At 42.8% G+C, this 18390-nt stretch overlaps 1 protein-coding gene across 1 annotated transcript in view; it reads left to right on the top strand.

Moving 5' to 3' along the window:
• MUC5AC (mucin 5AC, oligomeric mucus/gel-forming) overlaps positions 1 to 17217 on the top strand; it is a 56008-nt gene extending 38791 nt beyond the window's left edge. Inside the window, exons 34-54 of the mRNA XM_086748145.1 lie at positions 1334 to 2868; positions 3032 to 3062; positions 4535 to 4575; positions 4772 to 4992; positions 5248 to 5422; positions 5603 to 5853; positions 7301 to 7484; positions 7877 to 8075; positions 9017 to 9195; positions 9415 to 9484; positions 9818 to 9918; positions 10293 to 10324; positions 11127 to 11304; positions 11994 to 12098; positions 12299 to 12333; positions 12713 to 12835; positions 12946 to 13044; positions 13777 to 13905; positions 14718 to 14769; positions 15377 to 15482; positions 15966 to 17217. Of these exons, the coding sequence (XP_086604271.1) occupies positions 1334 to 2868; positions 3032 to 3062; positions 4535 to 4575; positions 4772 to 4992; positions 5248 to 5422; positions 5603 to 5853; positions 7301 to 7484; positions 7877 to 8075; positions 9017 to 9195; positions 9415 to 9484; positions 9818 to 9918; positions 10293 to 10324; positions 11127 to 11304; positions 11994 to 12098; positions 12299 to 12333; positions 12713 to 12835; positions 12946 to 13044; positions 13777 to 13905; positions 14718 to 14769; positions 15377 to 15482; positions 15966 to 16191 (4072 nt within the window). The 3' untranslated portion in view covers positions 16192 to 17217. The remainder of the gene's footprint in view (positions 1 to 1333; positions 2869 to 3031; positions 3063 to 4534; positions 4576 to 4771; positions 4993 to 5247; positions 5423 to 5602; positions 5854 to 7300; positions 7485 to 7876; positions 8076 to 9016; positions 9196 to 9414; positions 9485 to 9817; positions 9919 to 10292; positions 10325 to 11126; positions 11305 to 11993; positions 12099 to 12298; positions 12334 to 12712; positions 12836 to 12945; positions 13045 to 13776; positions 13906 to 14717; positions 14770 to 15376; positions 15483 to 15965) is intronic.
• Positions 17218 to 18390: the final 1173 nt, after the last annotated feature.

Raw genomic sequence — 18390 nt, 5'->3', positions numbered from 1 at the left:
AGATGTGCCTCAACTACAGGATCCGCGTGCTCTGCTGCAGCCCGAACTACAATTGCCCAACCAGCAGCCCCTTGCCCACCACCAGCCCCACCACCATCACCACCAGCAGCTCAACCAGCACCGCCCCAACCTCCACCTCGGTCACCACCTCCACCTCCACCTTCTACTCACCCACCACGCGGCCCACCTCCTCAGAAACCACCTCGCAAACCTACACCACCACCACCACCAGCCCCACGCAAACACCTACCATCGTCTTGCCCACCGTGACCTCCACCACCCAGTCCACCACCGCCTGTGAGCCCGAAGTGTGCTCCTGGAGCGAATGGTTCGACGTCGACTTCCCCTCCTCGGGGCCCGGCCAGGGAGACTTTGAAACCTACCAGCACATCCGGGCCGCCGGCAAGGAAGTCTGCCAGCATCCAAAGGAGATCGAGTGCCGGGCAGAGCGCTACCCCGAGGTTGCCATCCAGTACGTCGGACAGGTCGTGCAGTGCGACGTCCACTTTGGACTGGTGTGCAAGAACGAAGACCAGACCGGCAACCTTAAGATGTGCCTCAACTACAGGATCCGCGTGCTCTGCTGCAGCCCGAACTACAATTGCCCAACCAGCAGCCCCTTGCCCACCACCAGCCCCACCACCATCACCACCAGCAGCTCAACCAGCACCGCCCCAACCTCCACCTCGGTCACCACCTCCACCTCCACCTTCTACTCACCCACCACGCGGCCCACCTCCTCAGAAACCACCTCGCAAACCTACACCACCACCACCACCAGCCCCACGCAAACACCTACCATCGTCTTGCCCACCGTGACCTCCACCAGCACCCAGTCCACCACCGCCTGTGAGCCCGAAGTGTGCTCCTGGAGCGAATGGTTCGACGTCGACTTCCCCTCCTCGGGGCCCGGCCAGGGAGACTTTGAAACCTACCAGCACATCCGGGCCGCCGGCAAGGAAGTCTGCCAGCATCCAAAGGAGATCGAGTGCCGGGCAGAGCGCTACCCCGAGGTTGCCATCCAGTACGTCGGACAGGTCGTGCAGTGCGACGTCCACTTTGGACTGGTGTGCAAGAACGAAGACCAGACCGGCAACCTTAAGATGTGCCTCAACTACAGGATCCGCGTGCTCTGCTGCAGCCCGAACTACAATTGCCCAACCAGCAGCCCCTTGCCCACCACCAGCCCCACCACCATCACCACCAGCAGCTCAACCAGCACCGCCCCAACCTCCACCTCGGTCACCACCTCCACCTCCACCTTCTACTCACCCACCACGCGGCCCACCTCCTCAGAAACCACCTCGCAAACCTACACCACCACCACCACCAGCCCCACGCAAACACCTACCATCGTCTTGCCCACCGTGACCTCCACCACCCAGTCCACCACCGCCTGTGAGCCCGAAGTGTGCTCCTGGAGCGAATGGTTCGACGTCGACTTCCCCTCCTCGGGGCCCGGCCAGGGAGACTTTGAAACCTACCAGCACATCCGGGCCGCCGGCAAGGAAGTCTGCCAGCATCCAAAGGAGATCGAGTGCCGGGCAGAGCGCTACCCCGAGGTTGCCATCCAGTACGTCGGACAGGTCGTGCAGTGCGACGTCCACTTTGGACTGGTGTGCAAGAACGAAGACCAGACCGGCAAACTTAAGATGTGCCTCAACTACAGGATCCGCGTGCTCTGCTGCAGCCCGAACTACAATTGCCCAACCAGCAGCCCCTTGCCCACCACCAGCCCCACCACCATCACCACCAGCAGCTCAACCAGCACCGCCCCAACCTCCACCTCGGTCACCACCTCCACCTCCACCTTCTACTCACCCACCACGCGGCCCACCTCCTCAGAAACCACCTCGCAAACCTACACCACCACCACCACCAGCCCCACGCAAACACCTACCATCGTCTTGCCCACCGTGACCTCCACCACCCAGTCCACCACCGCCTGTGAGCCCGAAGTGTGCTCCTGGAGCGAATGGTTCGACGTCGACTTCCCCTCCTCGGGGCCCGGCCAGGGAGACTTTGAAACCTACCAGCACATCCGGGCCGCCGGCAAGGAAGTCTGCCAGCATCCAAAGGAGATCGAGTGCCGGGCAGAGCGCTACCCCGAGGTTGCCATCCAGTACGTCGGACAGGTCGTGCAGTGCGACGTCCACTTTGGACTGGTGTGCAAGAACGAAGACCAGACCGGCAACCTTAAGATGTGCCTCAACTACAGGATCCGCGTGCTCTGCTGCAGCCCGAACTACAATTGCCCAACCAGCAGCCCCTTGCCCACCACCAGCCCCACCACCATCACCACCAGCAGCTCAACCAGCACCGCCCCAACCTCCACCTCGGTCACCACCTCCACCTCCACCTTCTACTCACCCACCACGTGGCCCACCTCCTCAGAAACCACCTCGCAAACCTACACCACCACCACCACCAGCCCCACGCAAACACCTACCATCGTCTTGCCCACCGTGACCTCCACCAGCACCCAGTCCACCACCGCCTGTGAGCCCGAAGTGTGCTCCTGGAGCGAGTGGTTCGACGTCGACTTCCCCTCCTCGGGGCCCGACCAGGGAGACTTTGAAACCTACCAGCACATCCGGGCCGCCGGCAAGGAAGTCTGCCAGCATCCAAAGGAGATCGAGTGCCGGGCAGAGCGCTACCCCGAGGTTGCCATCCAGTACGTCGGACAGGTCGTGCAGTGCGACGTCCACTTTGGACTGGTGTGCAAGAACGAAGACCAGACCGGCAAACTTAAGATGTGCCTCAACTACAGGATCCGCGTGCTCTGCTGCAGCCCGAACTACAATTGCCCAACCAGCAGCCCCTTGCCCACCACCAGCCCCACCACCATCACCACCAGCAGCTCAACCAGCACCGCCCCAACCTCCACCTCGGTCACCACCTCCACCTCCACCTTCTACTCACCCACCACGCAGCCCACCTCCTCAGAAACCACCTCGCAAACCTACACCACCACCACCACCAGCCCCACACAAACACCTACCATCGTCTTGCCCACCGTGACCTCCACCAGCACCCAGTCCACCACCGCCTGTGAGCCCGAAGTGTGCTCCTGGAGCGAATGGTTCGACGTCGACTTCCCCTCCTCGGGGCCCGGCCAGGGAGACTTTGAAACCTACCAGCACATCCGGGCCGCCGGCAAGGAAGTCTGCCAGCATCCAAAGGAGATCGAGTGCCGGGCAGAGCGCTACCCCGAGGTTGCCATCCAGTACGTCGGACAGGTCGTGCAGTGCGACGTCCACTTTGGACTGGTGTGCAAGAACGAAGACCAGACCGGCAACCTTAAGATGTGCCTCAACTACAGGATCCGCGTGCTCTGCTGCAGCCCGAACTACAATTGCCCAACCAGCAGCCCCTTGCCCACCACCAGCCCCACCACCATCACCACCAGCAGCTCAACCAGCATTGCCCCAACCTCCACCTCGGTCACCACCTCCACCTCCACCTTCTACCCACCCACCACGTGGCCCACCTCCTCAGAAACCACCTCGCAAACCTACACCACCACCACCACCAGCCCCACGCAAACACCTACCATCGTCTTGCCCACCGTGACCTCCACCAGCACCCAGTCCACCACCGCCTGTGAGCCCGAAGTGTGCTCCTGGAGCGAATGGTTCGACGTCGACTTCCCCTCCTCGGGGCCCGGCCAGGGAGACTTTGAAACCTACCAGCACATCCGGGCCGCCGGCAAGGAAGTCTGCCAGCATCCAAAGGAGATCGAGTGCCGGGCAGAGCGCTACCCCGAGGTTGCCATCCAGTACGTCGGACAGGTCGTGCAGTGCGACGTCCACTTTGGACTGGTGTGCAAGAACGAAGACCAGACCGGCAACCTTAAGATGTGCCTCAACTACAGGATCCGCGTGCTCTGCTGCAGCCCGAACTACAATTGCCCAACCAGCAGCCCCTTGCCCACCACCAGCCCCACCACCATCACCACCAGCAGCTCAACCAGCACCGCCCCAACCTCCACCTCGGTCACCACCTCCACCTCCACCTTCTACTCACCCACCACGCGGCCCACCTCCTCAGAAACCACCTCGCAAACCTACACCACCACCACCACCAGCCCCACGCAAACACCTACCATCGTCTTGCCCACCGTGACCTCCACCACCCAGTCCACCACCGCCTGTGAGCCCGAAGTGTGCTCCTGGAGCGAATGGTTCGACGTCGACTTCCCCTCCTCGGGGCCCGGCCAGGGAGACTTTGAAACCTACCAGCACATCCGGGCCGCCGGCAAGGAAGTCTGCCAGCATCCAAAGGAGATCGAGTGCCGGGCAGAGCGCTACCCCGAGGTTGCCATCCAGTACGTCGGACAGGTCGTGCAGTGCGACGTCCACTTTGGACTGGTGTGCAAGAACGAAGACCAGACCGGCAACCTTAAGATGTGCCTCAACTACAGGATCCGCGTGCTCTGCTGCAGCCCGAACTACAATTGCCCAACCGGAACACCCTTGCCCACCACCAGCCCCACCACCATTACTGCCAGCACTTCTTCTGCCCCTGTATCAAGACTGTGTTACTGTAAAATTGGGGATGCCATTTTTTCACCTGGTTAGTTTTCCTCTTTTTCTTTGTTCATATGTAGCATATTTAATGTTTCTTGTTTATTTTTTCCATAACTGTTTTCCTTGCTTTCATTTTTTACATAGTCATACTTTTTTTTCAATTTTTTTTTGTTCCTCTTTTATCTTTTTTTTTTAATTTTTTTTTTTCTGTTTATCTTACTGTTTTTTCTTTTTTTTTTCAGGTGAATTGATTTATAACAGAATGGATAGTGATGGTTGTAGGTTTTATGCCATCTGTAGTCCAACATGTACAATCGAACGACACACTGTAGATTGTAACATTACTACTCCTCTAACCACAACTTCAACTGAATGGTCTCCTGTAACATCAGTTCCTCTGCTTTCCACTTCTGGAAGAGTTCCTTTTCATGGTTGTGTTTCTGCCACTCACCCTCCCCTACAGGTATGTAATTTCTTCATTTTAGTCTTCGCTTCAGATTTGCAAAACAAAACAGTTTCTGATCCTTCATATCATGGTTAGAATATGAATCCCTCTAGTCAACATTACAAGTCATTAGTACCACAAATTGAAGAGAAGTAACACATACTAATTTCCTTTCCAACACCACCATTATTGGAAACAATATATCATTAAAGCAGAAATATGAGCAAATATATTTACAAACTCCTGTGACGGTAATTTTTGTTCATTTTGCAGCCTGGACAAAGATACAAGTTATCCAACTGTACAGAACTCATCTGTAAGGGAGACAACAAGGTAGAAGTAATTCCAACGCACTGCCCACCTGTAAAGGAAATTACCTGTGCAAACAAATATCCAGCAATACTGGTACCAGATGAAAATGGCTGCTGTTACCGATATGAGTGTCAATGTAAGCACCAGTAGATCAAGGAATAATGTTTTTTGAAAAAAGCAAAACTTTGCACACATTATAGAGGCATTTTGTTTCTTAGGGTTGCTCTATAAATTGTAGTGTATTCATGTCAGTTTCTAAATTACATCTTCTATGTTAAATTTAATATTAATCTTCTAAATATTTTCTCTCTACCAGGTGTGTGCAGTGGATGGGGAGATCCTCATTATATTACTTTTGATGGAACCTACTATACTTTCCTTGAAAACTGTACTTACGTCCTAGTGAAACAGATCATACCTAAATATGACAACTTCCGTGTTTATATTGACAATTATTACTGTGATGCAGAAGATGGACTGTCCTGCCCTAAATCCATTATTATTTTCTACAAATCTGCAGAAGTGGTGCTGACGCGTAAACTCATGAATGGTGTGATGGCCAATGTGGTAAAATACACATTTTTTATTTCTATATATTTTGTAAAAAAGAAAAAAGTTCCATAGGCCTTACTTATTCTCTTTTAAAATATAGTCTGTTAGAATATCATATCATGGAGGTGATGAGGGCATGGGGTATCATTGGGAGGAAAAAAAAAAAAGAGTTACACCAGTTTCTAAGAATAAAATGTCAGAAACAGCTTAGCACTATGCAGATATGAATATACTATGTGCATGTATGTATATACATAAATAATACTAGGAAAGAGACTAATACAGCCAATAGAGAAGACAGAAAGAATGCTTATACTGGTGCTTGATTCACATTTCATGAAAACTTGTATGTTGTGCCATTCACTTACGTAAAAAAAAAACCACATTACAAAGAAACAGATGCAAATCACAAGCATGATTCTTCTCTAATGGTGAAGATGTATATATATGCCTTATCAGCTGGATAACTAGGGACTGCTTCCTCTGAAGGGGGAACTTCGGGCACCAGAATCATGACATAATTCCCTCTCCAATTCCCTGCTGGGAAGAGAGGTATAGATGAAGAAAAGGTGTGACTGGGGGTGTCACTTCACCTTCACAATCCTAAACTAGTGCTGGCGAGTCAGTGAAAACAGAAAATCAGTCCCACTGGTACACTGGGGAATGCATTAGTTGATTGGAGAACACAAAGAGGTGGAAGGAAAAGTTTGTCTCAATATGCACTCTCCCCCTACAAAGCCATGCCAAGTTCTCCTTACCAACAGTCAGAAAGGCATGCTGAAACAATTAGTCCAGTGATTCCCTGAGAAAGAAAACAATAACTGACAGTTTTAACTCTTACTTTATCCCAATTCAATGAGAAAAAAGTTGCAGAATAATTCCTGACAAAATGTTATTAAGCAAATATGTTCATCTTCATTAGATCATATAAGATACAGGCTGCAAACGGAACAGCTTAGATTGATGAACAAATAAGACCGCTACATAAAGCTGGTGCCAGGGACATTTGACTTTATTTTGAATTCAGACAACTCTGCCAATGGCAAGCAACATATAGTATAGTGACAGTGCGATTTTGCAGAAAGTTATCATATAACGGCAGAAATATTTCTGTAGTTAAAGAAAACTACCATTTGTTTGCATACAAAAAATGTTTACAGTGAATAAAATGATAAGGGATAAAAAAAATACTTGGATTTAGAATGCTGTGCATTAACACACAATCTACACAAACACGATACATAGAGGACACAGGTTATTATCACATTGTAGCAATATAGCAATACAAGCTGAGACATTAATGCAAATATATGTTGTATTGTGATGGCAGTGGGCACTGGATGTGACGCACAACAATACGGAGTTATGCATGATTATGAAGATTAGAAAATACATTATTTAAAACAATCAGGCAGAAGCAGTGCTTATTCTGAAGCTGTGTTTTTTTTAATCTTGCATTCAGATGTACTTCAACAAAAAGATTGTCAAACCAGGCTTCAAAAAAGATGGCATTTCTTTCTCCACACTTGGCATCAACATGATTGTTGAAATACCAGAGATTGGTGCAACCATCACCTTTAGTGGGCTGATTTTCTCCGTGAAACTCCCATACAGCAAATTTGGCAACAACACCGAAGGGCAGTGTGGTAAGACAGATGCACTAATTGGAGGTGGGACTCTTTCCCTACCCTGTGTGGTTATTCTCACCCACTCTGGCTATGCAGTCTCATGATTGACAGACATTTTTAATTAGCAGTAAAATGGAAATGAAAACAGTTCTGCTTTTCCACTTCTGTAGGATCAAAAGCTCGATATTTCAGCAACACATTTTTCTTTTCTTTCAGGCTGGTGATTTGGGTTTCTTGTTTTTCCCTAACCTAAACTAAAGTTCATATAACTTTAAAGAAAGCACTCCTTATGAAGCAAGACACCTTATACACTTCATAAGCACACCACATGTAAATGTGATATCATGCACAATAGTGTATTGTGCATCTCTGATGTGGCTTTTGAGACTTACATAGCTTGTCTCTTCCAGGAACATGTACAAATAATAAATCAGATGAATGCCGCTTACCAAGTGGAAAGATCATTTCTTCCTGTCCACAAATGGCTCATCACTGGATCGTTGATAACAACAAGTCATGCCATGGAGTACCAATACCACCAGTTGTAACCACACCTCCACCAAAGCCTCACTGTGAAACGCCTCAGCTCTGCAAGCTTATCTGGAGCGAGTAAGAAAAAAACTGAATGAATTCACTCTTTTTAGACAAAACTGTCTCAGCATCTTACAAGAAGAGTAAGAACTATAGACCTAGCACCTGATAACAGCTGAAAATGTCAGCTTAATGACAGGATATATACAGTAAAAGGCTTTCGCAAAAGACACCACTCTTCTTGGATGGCTTGCATGCCAAAGATAACTAAGCAAGGAGAGGTGAAGTTAGAAAATCAGGGATGCAGCAAGCACTAAAATCCATACTCCCTGGGTTGCAACCACACAGATTTATGTTACCTTTCTCCCTCCCTACCTTCCACAGTATACTCACTCACTCTTAGTTACACTATTAAGTCAAGAGTAAATGCTAAATTTAAAGTGGGCCTTCAGTACAAATCGTAAAGAACCTGGTTACCACCCAGGTTAACAAAGCAGATAGAAACATCTTGGCCAAAAAGCGCCCTTCATTCTTTGTAGATTTTATGTAAAACAGGAAGCTCAGTATTTCCTACACTTATGTGAGCTCTGACAAAAGCTTTTTTTCAGCTCAGTCACTTATAAAGGCCCTCTTACACACATTTGCTGCAATGTCTAATAAGTTATGAGTTATTGTATGTGCAATTTCACCATCCCTCAGCTACTTTTATCATCCCTTTTTCCTCAATCTAACGCAGTTGCCTTTTCCATTAAATTTCCAGTGTCAGACTGATGAAAAGTTGTGTATGCAGATAGAAACACTATGACCATTAGCCTCTCTAGAAAAAAAATAGAGCGTCAATTTTCCTAATCTTTGCTTTCTGAATCTACCTCATAGATTATTGGCCGTTCTTAGGGTTTTGTTTCTTGTAATACATTCCTTCCTGAAGCAGAGAGTCACATGCCATTAACTGGGAAGTGCTGGATTTTATATAATGACTGGTTAACACAAAAGGGGTTTGGTTTCTTGTCTGTCTGCAGGATTTTTTCAGAATGCCATGCCGTGATACCACCAGAACCATTTTTCAAAGGCTGTGTTTTTGATGGATGTCGCATAGCCAATGAATCCATGCAGTGCTCCAGTTTGGAGATATATGCTACAGAGTGTGCTGCTAGAGGTGTCTGCATTGACTGGAGATGGAAGACCAACAATATATGCCGTAAGTATTGCAGAACTCAAAAATGTATGTGAGAAATGGTAGTAATTAGTGTTTTATTTAGTAAAAACATTTTACACTTAACACTTGACTACTGTCTAGAAAAATATAGCAACATCCTTACAGAAATTGCAGATGAAGAAGGCAAAGCTGTAGTCACTTTTGCTGCAAAAATGCATCTACTGTCAATTTCTGAATCTTTTTTCTTCTTTTTCCATACAGCATACAACTGTCCAGCAGGCATGGCATACAAGCCATGTGGGCCCGTTAATCCTGCAACCTGCGAACCAAGGTATGGGAAACAAAACAAAACAAAAAAATAAAAAACCTACCCCAGAAATAACTGCTTGTATTTTTCTTTTTTTTTTTTTCTATTTTTACCTATATACTCACCTTAGAAAATCGAGTTACTTCATAATGAAATGTCTTACGGATTTTTATACGTTATTCAAGATTCATGAATATCAATCAGCTGTACGAATATACATTTCCTGTTGCACTTCAGAACATGTTAATTCTTTTGTCTTCCTTGTATCTGACATGGGGACCTTATACATATGCTGCTCTTTCTCCTGCTTCTCTGCAAAAACATTGTACTCAAACATATACATTCCTCTCGCTCTAGCTTTGTTGAGTTTCCCAGCTATGGAGTAAGTGAAGGATGTTTCTGCCCTGAAGGAATGACACTGATGAGTGAAGACAGCAACATCTGTGTCCCTGAATGCTGTAAGTAATCTGTAGCTAGTTTGGGAATAAATAGAGATTAGGATTGATAGTTAGGAGGCCAGTATTCTACTCCCATCTTCTACATGGTCAGATCATGGGCAAATCAGCCTCTTTAAGCTCCTTTATTTTCCACATCTAAAAATAGAATAATAATCAATACTACCTTTTTTTTTCAATTTTCCCTCCTTACATGAGATCTATTGAGATGGCAGAATTCTACATTTCAGAAGAACTAGTCTGCATATTCATTTTCTTCTTAGTTTTATCTTCACAGTATTTCTGTTTGAAACTGCAAAATTTACTCCTTTACATCAGTTTTCAGTGGTGTAAATGTTCATTAAGTGGTTTGTTTTTTTTTGTTTGTTTGTTTCCAGCTTGCAGGGAGCCAAATGGAGTATCCAGACGTGTGAGTATCACAAACAATGTGGTTTATTAGGCACAGATAAGTGAAATAAGAGGATATTTAGTGTTTCACAAAAACAAATTTTGGTTAGACTGAGGGAGACTTTAGGGTTTTTCCAAGTGTTCTTTCCCCTTTAGTCTTAAAAATAATTATGAGTTCCAGAGCACTAACCACATTACTCCCTAAGAAATTTAACAGTAAGTGATGGGATATTCTTTCAATAACCATCACCTCACATACTGGGGTAAAAAAAAAAAAAAGAGAGAGAGAAAAATAGCTAGATGGTAGTAGGGGAACTTTGGCATATGTGCTTCTTTTATTTCACAAATTTGGCTTACTAAAGTTACTATAGATGAATGGGTAGATGGATAATAAAGCTCACCTGTTGCTGATAATACTGATAGTCTGCGTTCTTAGTTCCTCAGCTGCATACACATAGAAATTTCTCTTTGTAACCTAATGTGCAAATGACTATGTCATATGGTCATTTCTTATTCAAAAATGCATGAAAAGCTCAATCGCTTCTCCTTTATACCTCTTGTATACCTCATACTAACACTACTGATAAATAGAAAGTGATAGCAATATGAACATGCTCAGAACTTTCAGTGGTCTCCAGTATCTTCCCCTAATTAGCTTCAGTTTGAGGGTTTCTTATAAAATCTAAAAATACTAGAAATATGAAAAGGTTGATGTAATCAGATATCACTGTATCCATGAATAAGTCAACTAGAAACAAACAGAAACATTTTTATTTGAATTTATATATAATTTTTTCCTTCCTTTTGCTTCTTTTTTTATATAGCCAGGAGAAATATGGACAGAAAATTGCCAGGAATGTGTCTGTGACAAAAATACTCTTCAAGTGCACTGTACAAAACACAAATGTCCTCTGACACAGCAAGTATTTTGTGATGAACCAGGTTATGTGCCTGTTAAGATACAGATACCAGAAGATCCATGCTGTACCAGGACTGAGTGCTGTAAGTATGGTCTTAGTTCTTTAACATGGGGAATATTCTATGTTTATTTTGGGTAACTACAGCAATAATTTCTCATTTCTTTAGTACTTTGCATTGATTTCATAATGTTTTTCTCCCTCATCTCACTCCTTAAGACCTTCTTGCACAGCATTTACTAAATGCCTGAAGAAAATCAATTTAAAGATGAAAACATTTTATATTATTAGACATAGAAAAGTAGCTGGAAATCTCCTATACTTTAACATTTAAAATCTTTAATGCTGTCATCACTTGAAACAATATTAAAAAATCATTCAAAGCATTTTCTGTTTCAAAGAACAGTACCAAAAAATGATCTTAACTTAAAAAAAAAAAGTGTCTTGAACTTTTAAAAATTGCTCAAGAAAGTTTCTGAACCCCTGAGAATACATCAGATTTCCCAATTGGTACAAATTCTCTTTGGAAGTGTCTCTTTCCAGCAATCACCACTCTGTTCTTCTCAGACAATGCTTTGTTTTACAAAGGTTATGGAAAACCTCATTCACTTTAAAAATAGCTGAGCAAATAAACTGAATTAGTCATTAAACTAGCTTGTGTAAACAAGACCATATTTGCCCCATGGGAAAACTTCTCAAGTTCATGTAAAACAAAATTACTTTCATTTAAAAATTCTAAGTTCATTATTTTCTGTATTCTCTCATATTAAACAGACTGCAACACTAGCCTCTGCCCTGAGTTGACACCCCAGTGCTTAGATGGACAGGAAGTAGTCACAATAATGCAGCCTGGAAAATGTTGTCCTACCTTTGAATGCAGTAAGTACTATGTACCTTCTTCATGTGTTATTCACAACTATATTTTTCTAAGTCTATGAATACAAAAAAAAAACCTTAAAAAAGAAAGATGCAAGTTATCTGTGTTATCATATTGGGCCAACAAAGCAGCAGTTTTATCACATTCTTCTGCTTCCTGAAACTTACACTTCTATGACACCATCCTTCTTCCTTCTTTACAGGGCATGGCTGTGTAGTCAATGAAACCTACTATGCAGTAAGTACACAGAGTAACTCACTATAAAAATACATCTTCACATAGGTTAACAATGCAATGTTTTTGAGACTCCTGTCATGGACCATACTTTGCAGAAAGGCCTGAGATAAAATATTATTAATTATTTAATCGAGGACAGCATATCAGCACCCTCTCTATAAGCAAAAGTATTTTCTGCTCTCCTTTCTGCATTAGGAGAATTTTATTCCAAAATGGATATTACCAACAGCAGAAACTCTGCTTAAAATAAAACAACCGAAGTCATATTTAAGGATAGCTTAGCCCATACGTAGTTCTGCTTGTATTGTCTGTGATGTACACACAACAAGTAACTTGCTTTTACTGGCTAATAATGACTTTTTTTTCTGACTTCCCCTAGCCTGGAACTGTCATTCCATCAGGCCCCTGTGAAGAATGCATGTGCTCTGAATCGCCGTACTCAAGCCCTCACCACGCTACTGTCAAGTGCGAGCCTGTTATCTGTAATACGTACTGCCCAGCAGTGAGTGCTATTTTGCTGTCAGTAATTCTACCCAACTCAGTTGAAACACCCATCAGTTAAGGTCAGCGTCCCGAATCAACGTCATGTCCTCTCTATTTCTTTCAAAACAGGGCTATAAGTATACAAAGAAACCTGGACAGTGCTGCGGCACGTGCAAGGCAGCAGCTTGCGTAGTGACTGTGGGAGACAACATTACACGCGTGCTCCAGGTAACTGCCTATTTTCATTCACTTTTGGTGAACTCTGCTGGTCTTTTCACTCTTTCCCCTCCTTGTCTTTGTTGCATTAATTTGCCACATCTTTTCTTATGTTAGACAAATGCTAATTCAGGCAGGGAATGGACTGTCTCATATAGCTTGAACAGTACCTTGAGCCATGAAACTCCAGTTCTAAGAATTTCAGAAGCAACTGTGACACTGAACAATGGCTTTCAGAAATCAACATAGAAAAATACATAGGTGAAAGCAATGGGGACTTATTTGCCTTCAGCTCTGAAAATATAGCCTTCATTTTGCTTGAACGATAATTTTATCTGCAGAGGCAGTTTTCTGCACCAAACAGCCAATCTCAAGTTAGCTGAGAGCTTTAGGACAGGATAAGTCAGTGAAGCCAGTAGAAATTCTGCCATATATTTCAATGGACATACCTATAAATTCTGATGGCAAAACCACTGAAACATAAATTAATCTTTCCAAATGAGTCCACATACTTATCCTATTCACACAAAAAGCACGTCCATATCCAGATAAAAATATAGCTTGGTTAATGAAAAAGACTTACAGCAGTATGATAATATGACAAGTAACTATCAGCTGAAGTTCAAGGAAATTATTCAGAATAATCAAAATGCAATAGGCAGCAATGGTAAGACGTGACAGGGAGGGGTAGGGGAGGATGTTTCATTCTTATGTGCAGATTTTAATCACTTTAACTACTTTAAGGTTGGAGAATTCTGGAACCTACCTGGTGATAACTGTACAACCTATACATGTAAAAAATACGATGACCAGTTCATTCAAGTCATCTTAGAGAAAAGCTGTCCTCCTTTTAACCCTGATGAGTGTAATCCAGTAAGTACCCTTCTACCAGTTCTCATATTTGAAAAGGTTGCAATGGTAGTGATAGAAGGATTATGGTGTCCAAGCAAAATTCCTAGCAGAAGCATCACAATCACACAGGATGTAGCTCTCATTTTATCCTCTCTGAATCTGGTTCCCATCAAATTTCATTTCAGAAAAGTAAATACAAATTAAAATGGATGATATATCAACCCTCATTGAGGATTGGGCACTAGAGAAAATGGTACAGCATAATGTTTTGGATTCCTAAAAGTGTGACCTAGAAGTAAGACTCTTATTGAAAAATAATGGGGTTTTTATTCCTAAATTACTTAAGATTATGAATTCTTTTTTGGAACTCACTTACTGAGAGCAAAGGTGAAGGAAAATAAGCTACTTCAGTTCACAACATCATTCAGCTTAATACAGCTCAGGGTAGATTAGGACCAGCCCCACACATCTGGGGAGTGAGTTATTTTGTTACTTGTGTTATCCTGTCTGAGATAATTCTTCACCTGTATTGACTTTGGTTACTCAAAATACCCCACATACGCTATAAGCTTTACTTCTGAAATTTTACTACTTGGACTCTGATGACAACAAACCAGTTACAGTACCCTCAATGTCAGCTTTCAAAGAACTCTTGTTAATATTAGATTGAAGTAGTTATGTGCCCTAAATATTTAGCCTTGCTTGAAATAATTAGATTCTGTGTCAATACAAAGAACTTTCTGGTACCAGAGAAACCTAGGAAGCAGGGAAAGTCTGTGCTTTAGTATGCAAATACAAAACTTGAGTTATCTTTTTCTGTTTTTCCACTCAAGGATGACATCAAGCTATCTGAAGATGGCTGCTGTAAAGAATGCCAATTGAAGAGTAAGTAATGATAATTTTGTTAAGAGAAATATGTGCCTTATTAGGTATATTAGTCCATTTTGCGTGGTAGATGCACAGATGGAAGAGATAAACAGACCAGATTTGGGACCACTGCCTCATACTGAGGTGAGAAAGGAAACAGGTGGATAAGGAAAGGAACAGAACACTTCCAGCACACACTTTAAGGTCTTGGAAAACATGGATATAGTGAACTTTTCCATCCCCTACTGTTAAATGTTAGCCTTTTTGTGGGAAGGAGAAGACTATTACTATTGTCCAACTTCCATAGATACATCTCTTTAAGGAAGAAAGTGAAGCCAGTCCTGGAAGGTGGGTGTGCATTGAGCAGTTGCCACAGTACTGCTCTTTATTTTTGCATCCTGTACCAAAGTTGCATAAGCAAAAGGGAATTTTTCATTCATTGATAACACAAGCAGCAAGAGTCATAATTTGGCCCTTAACAATTACAAGAGAAATGCACTGGGACCCAATTTTCCTATTTCAGCTCCATGCATTTCAGTTTTCCATTACAAACTATCATACACATATATCTACTTAAATGTACATATATTTTAACCTATTTTCCATTGGTTTGTGACAACCTCAGGTTGTATGAAGCACAATACTACTACTGTCATCAAATATCATGGATGTGTGTCTCCTGCACCTGTTGAAATGACATATTGTGAAGGCAGCTGTGGTGCTTACTCACGGTAAGTGGCATAGAAGATAATCACGGTCCTTTGTCTTCTACTCTTTACACTAGTTACATAAAGTAAATCACAAGTGATTTTCTAATATGTCCAACATCCACCCAATCATCAGCTGTTTCCATTGTGCTAACTAGAATTTTTAACAGACATTATGTTGTACTAGCTTAGTTACCCCAAGACTCACCATGTTTTAACAGCCTGTTCAGTGTCATAGTGAATAGACCTGAGTTTTGATTTTGCCCATGTGAAAGTGAGATTATTTGTTTCTCACTATTCTCTCATTTTGGACTGGGTTTATATGTGATCTGGATTAATTGATTTACTTTTTCTGTGTCTTAATGAAGGGCTAGATCCATTCATTTTTACAATGAGGAGCAGCAGTCCACATGAAAGCAAACAACTTCTGGTTATACTTAGCAATGGGTATGAGTGGTAGTGGTATTTCTAACCCAATTTCTGAATCTGTCTTGGTTTTGCAATCAGATATTCTCCAGAGGCGAACACAATGGAACATAAATGTTCATGTTGTCAGGAAATCAAGACCAGCCAAAGAAAGGTAACTCTGATGTGCAGTGATGGAACCTACCTTGATCACTCATACACCTATGTGGACAAATGCAGCTGTGTGAGTGCTGAGTGCATTCCCCAAGCCGGCACCCAACAGGCAACAAACCAGATAACGGTCTCTCAGGAACAAGCGGATGTCTAAAATTATAACTAAACAGAGGAAGTCAAACAAGGGTTGAACTTAAGACTAAATAAAGCTTTGAAGAAATACAAAAGTGTCAAAAGCAGCTAAAATTCTGGATGAACAGATGATATTTTCTGCATGCAAACACAATATGTCTGTCTACCAATATATCTCCCATTGTTTTTCACATCTTTTCTTTTACACCTTTAGAGGTACAGCATAAGGTCATTTTGACATTGTTCATTTGTTTGTCTTCTGAGAAGTGCTGTAGCATAAGACTGAGTTGGATTTACACTTGCACAAAGTCTATTACAAGAATAACATTCTTTTCTGGCTTGAAGTTTGCCTGTGGTGGCATAACATAGACACTTGACAATATCTAATACTTTCATTGATGCAGACTGACATTTTTTACAACATTTTCATTTCAGTTCATTGAGGTAAATCAAAAGCTAAAGTCCAGAAAACAAACAAACAAAACCCAAGGAAAACTGTACCTCTTTGTTTCTTTATTTTTCTCTTTGCATTAAGGAAAACTTAGACTGCAGAAAGCCATACCTTCTCAAAACTATAAACTCCAATATTTTGAACAATTTATGATGGACATATTTCCCTGTATATTCTTATGGGAAAAAGAAGGAAATCCTATAATAAGAAGCTGCTGCACACTACTCTTTGTTTACATAATACCATCCACATAGTAACTGTATGAAAATATGGATTATTTTTTTTGTTTGTGGTTAACTGTTTACAGAAGAAGTATATATATATATATTTTTGCCAACAGGGGCATATGAAGGATTTTTGTAAACAAAAGTTAATAATAATAATAATAATAATAATAATAACAATAATAATAATATATGTAAATCCTTTCCTCGGAAGCTTTTAAAAGTTGAACCATTGCTATTTATTTTGGTTTTGGAAAATTGATTTATTGAGTCATTTCTTTCAGAATTAATGTCATCCCATTTCTTAGTCTTAGTCGTGTTATCTGGGTGTGGTACATTTTCTCCTGTTTTGTTTTGGAATATAATTTTATTTTTGTTCCTTATGAAAAAAAAAAAGTAATGATGATTAATAAATTCTAAGCATTTTACAGCGTATCTCCTTTGACTTTTCACTGAATTCCTCACATGAGACTTGCAATCTGTTGCTTCCCATCCTACTACAGCTCTTTCTCAATAGCTCCAAGTCAAATGTTAATCTAGATTGTGGTAGCCAACCCCCTATAGATCTTTGATAGTGCTTTGAATGAAAGGCACTCAAAAGGAAATTGTTCCAAGCACATCACTTCAGATGCTATCAATTAGTGAGCTTCCAGTAAGCAAGCACATCTTTGAGTCTGTACCTACCTTGTAGCTCTGAAAGTTCTTTACCTGACAGACAGAAACTATCCAAAGTATCCCAGACCAGTTAGTCTCATATTTTAGAGCCCACTGCAACATAAATCTCAAACCTGAAACTGCCCAGCTGTAAATTTACAAGTTTTGACAGGTTACTGTGCAGCTTTAGTTACACTACACTTTGAACCAGCAACCACAGATCTGATCGTAGATTGTATAATGCCAAGAAACATATTTTACACAATTTACAAATGACTGTTCTAGGGTCAGTAGAAAGAACGGTAAAAAAATTTAAAGATTATGACCTTTCTCCTAGCCTACAGTTTGGACAGCTCAGAAGAAGAAGTAACAGGCTAACAACATAGGCTTTCTGCAGGTGCCCTGCAGCAGCTTAGGCTGCTTTCTCACCCATTTTTCTTTCACAGAACAATAACAACCCATATACTCCCCCACTCAGAGGTGAGCATGGAGTTCTGACTGAGGATCACTAGTAACATCATACTTCCTGGTGGCTAAAATCCCTATGTCTTCCCAGCTTCCTCTTGACAAATTGTTACTTCATAGTCAGTTTTTCCCAGTCCTTAGGCTCTTCTGCTTCCCAGTGAGGTCCCATGTGGCGTACTACTTTCCACCTAACCCACCAGGCTTCCCAGTGCAGTACTACTGAATTCATGACTGGTTTGGTGAGTGACAGATATTCTGGCCTTCCCAGGCAAGCTAGGAAATTATTCTTCTCCCACTCATTCTGCAGAAAGGAAAGATATTATCTATAATATAAAATCAACTATTATGCACTTCTTTGATCCACAACAGCTCCTTGTCCAGTTAACCCACTGAAATAACAAATTCCCTGCAAGTTGCTTCAAGATCG

The sequence above is a fragment of the Chlamydotis macqueenii genome, chromosome 5 (genome assembly GCF_036417535.1).
Source record: "Chlamydotis macqueenii isolate bChlMac1 chromosome 5, bChlMac1.mat, whole genome shotgun sequence".
In the NCBI taxonomy this organism is placed as follows: Eukaryota; Metazoa; Chordata; class Aves; order Otidiformes; family Otididae; genus Chlamydotis; species Chlamydotis macqueenii.
Note: the sequence above shows the minus strand (reverse complement) of the source record. Positions and strands in the feature narration are given on the sequence as shown.